The 3,521-nt window shown below is 34.6% G+C and overlaps 1 protein-coding gene across 1 annotated transcript; it reads left to right on the top strand.

Annotated features, from left to right (window-relative positions):
* Window positions 1–389: 389 nt before the first annotated feature.
* LOC141614205 (putative glutathione S-transferase) lies at window positions 390–1,429 on the top strand. The gene is made up of 2 exons (XM_074432983.1): window positions 390–779; window positions 881–1,429. Exons 1-2 carry the CDS (start codon window positions 465–467, stop codon window positions 1,223–1,225), a joined length of 660 nt encoding a protein of 219 aa, XP_074289084.1. The 5' UTR covers window positions 390–464; the 3' UTR covers window positions 1,226–1,429.
* The last annotated feature ends 2,092 nt before the right edge of the window (window positions 1,430–3,521 follow it).

A 3,521-nucleotide genomic window follows, 5' to 3' on the forward strand; every position in this document is an offset into this window, starting at 1 on the left:
TAAATTTCTCTATTTCTTTTTCCGTCTATTCACAATAACTTCCTTATTTCATTTTTTGGTAAGTGTTTGTGTGGTCCAAATTTAATTGTATGTTGTGTTAGTGTATTTATGTGATCCAAATTTATTTATATGGCGAGCTAGTGTATTTCCTTAATTTTTGGATCAAAATGAAATGAAAGTTTATTAGGAGTATAAATAAGAGGGAGGGTGATTCTATAATTTGGTCTACATTCTAGCCTATTAAACTTGAAAGTCAATGATCAAGAGATGAGCCCCTAATGCTATCATCCCTGACGTCATCATCTGGAGCATTGAACTGCAAAAAAACAATTATAAATGTTTCGTTCATCTAGAAATCACAACTGGTCCATACTACTTCATTCATTCACTATATATAGTACTCACTCCGTAAACATCTACTCCGTATAATAAATATATATCTAAAGCGTAGAAATTAAACAAAAATGCAAGAAGTCAAAGTGTATGGTGTATGGGGTAGTCCATTTAGCAGGAGGGTTGAAATAGCCCTTAAGATGAAGGGAGTTGAGTATGAATTTATTGAGGAAGATCTTAACAACAAAAGTGAGCAGCTTCTTATGTATAACCCTGTCCATAAAAAAATCCCTGTGCTTGTCCATAACGGTAAACCCGTGGTGGAATCGTCACTGATTATGGAATACATTGACGAGACTTGGAAGGAGAATGCGGTTCAGCTCCTACCAACAGACCCTTATAAGCGAGCTCAAGTTCGTTTTTGGTCCAAATTTATCGATGACAAGGTAATCAATCAATTAATAAGTAAAAGTACTTAATTCATTTTAGAGACGCTTTTGCTAGTGTACTCGATCATTTGTATATATATTGTAACAATTTGGAGCAGATAATGGCTTCAGTAGGAGCAGCACTGTTGAGCCAAGGAGAAGATGTCCAAAAAGCAAAAGAAGAAATGGAAGAGGTCCTTCAGGTTCTTGAGAGTGAGATCATTAAAAAAGAGTTATTTGGTGGAGATAAAGTCAGTTTCTTGGACATTATAGGATTATTTGTTGCATATTGGGTACCAATTGTTCAACAACTTTTAGGAAATTATGTTCTCACAAGGGACAAGTTCCCAGGCATTTATGAATGGGCTGATCAATTGTTAGATGATACTTTCATCAAGGAGAACTTGCCACACAAGGATAAATTGATCCCACTCTTACGAACCCGTTTTGGGGTTCAATCTTAAATCAAATGTTTCAATTAAATAAACTTCATATACAATACGAATATAATATATGGCTAAAACTTGGGAGAGACGGTCTCTCACTGAGTTATTAAGAGACTAATCTTTCGTACTCTTTTATTTGTATTTCGTAGCACTTTTGTTGTTGATCGTAATATAGTAATTTCGTACCTATTTACATAATAAATGTACCCATTTTATCATTAATCATGATTTGTACTTATTTTATTACCTTTAGTACCATTTTTTTCTTAAAATTGTACAATGGTCTCTCAATAAAGTTTATTAAAAGACCGTCTCTCAGAAGACCTACTCATAATATATATACCACAAATGAGAATTTGTGACGCACATTTTTCATCACAAGCTTATGCGAGAACAAGCGGAAGAGCAATAGGAAGAGAGGTTGTGAAAGGTAACGAGTTTGTGACGGACACAAGCAAAACTTATTGATAATATAGTCGTATTATGTACTCTTTTTTTTTGGGGGGGATAAACTCTCTTTCTTTTTCTTTTAAATAAAGCAATTATTCTAGTATTTACGCAATTGGTGTCCCTTCAAATGACGTCTTCAATAAAAAAAACAATGGTTTAAATATCATAATAGACTAGTAATGGTGCCCGGCTACGCCCGAGCTACCTCTATTTACCATTAAAATCTCCTATCTACTAAAAGAATAGGTGATTTCTATCTTTTTTGCGCCAAAAAGCATCTTCTCAAAAAAGGAAACTAATGATAATTATGTTCATTCACTAAATAAGGAAACTAACAATTACAATTTAATCAACTACTATATTTTAATTAAAATTAATCTTTTTATCAAATTATATTATTTTCACTAAACGTTAAACTATACAAGTATTATTTTAAGTAAAAATAAAATAAAATTGATATAAAACTATAACTTGCTAAATCTTTTATTGATCCTATTATTAGATGATAAGTTGGCCCATATTCTGTATAAAAAAATTGAAAAAAAAATATATATAAATTGAAACTCATTAGTTTTACGCTATAAAAATATTTTCATTAAAATATAATTCAACTCATTACTCAATTCTCTTAACTAATTTCCAGTTCTAACTTTTATTTATCAAAGCAAAATACAATTGTGAGGAATGTAAACAATTATAAGATATAAGTCATTTTATAAAAATATTAAACTTTTAATACACGGGGTCTAAACTAGTTTATTTTCAATTAAATAAAACTACTTTAAAGTTGCATAACTCATAAATTTATCTTTAATATATTTTTCTATGTCATATCTTAAAATTACGATGAAATAAATTATAAGACAAATTCACTACCCTGCTACCCTGCTATGTCATATCTTAAAATTATGCTTTCTTTTGTTGTTAGTATTGTTACTTTTATTACATTCGTTATTACTACGGTTATTTTCACTACTCCCGCCGTAATTAGTGTTACTTTCATTACTGTCGCATGAATATTGATAATTTCACTACTCTCATTATTGTTTCTGATGGGGCATATTCTGCACCGCTGACCAAGTCAACATATTGAGCAAGGTCAAAGATATCCACAGCAAGTCAACGACTTAGACAAACCCTAGCCGTCTGAGACCATCTACTGTCACTGGTCTCGGCATGGCAAAACCCAAGGGACACATATCCGCGTACTCATATCCAAGACCCTCGGCCGGCCTGCCATAGGTCCATCGGCCGAGGGTAGAACGGTCTTTCCACCTGCTAGCCACTTGGCCACTTGGCCACTACGTGACAAAAGGTGAAAGCCTATAAATACTCCTCAACCTTCATTGAGGAAAGGATGCAATTAATCCACAACTTGACCTAATATCACACATAAACTGGTATTATCTTCCTCATCTCTCTACAATATATTGCTCTAAATAACATACAACTTAATCCTTTAAGTTTACTGACTTGAGCGTCGGAGTGAGTACGCTTGGCACAAAGCCAAGCCCTCAGTTCGTTCATTGTTGCAGGAGAGGCCGAGAGGAACGGTAAAGGCAAGAAGAATCCAACCAAAGACATTATTCTACAAAGCCAAGGGTGGTAACGAATACCTGCTCCGGAATTACACCCGGAACAATTGGCGCCGTCTGTGGGGATGCCATTGAAGAGCTGATCCGGAAAGGGAGCCTCGGCAAATATATTGCCAGAGGCCAAAAACCAGATGCCGGCGGATCAAGCAGCAAATCCGTCTTTGAACGGATAGGAGTAATCCATGTCGTCATCAGGGGCAACGGGAACGATGGGTCCGCTCATGGGCACAAACGGCATCTGAATGAACCATATCAGGCCATCAACTTTG

This window comes from Silene latifolia, chromosome 1 (genome assembly GCF_048544455.1).
Source record: "Silene latifolia isolate original U9 population chromosome 1, ASM4854445v1, whole genome shotgun sequence".
In the NCBI taxonomy this organism is placed as follows: domain Eukaryota; kingdom Viridiplantae; phylum Streptophyta; class Magnoliopsida; order Caryophyllales; family Caryophyllaceae; genus Silene; species Silene latifolia.

Excerpts from the sequence above, each read along its gene's own strand:
- LOC141614205 (XM_074432983.1), top strand. The coding sequence starts at position 465 with ATGCAAGAAGTCAAAGTGTATGGTGTATGGGGTAGTCCATTTAGCAGG. Across the intron at positions 780-880 it reads CCAAATTTATCGATGACAAG|ATAATGGCTTCAGTAGGAGC; the intron begins GTAATCAATCAA and ends AATTTGGAGCAG.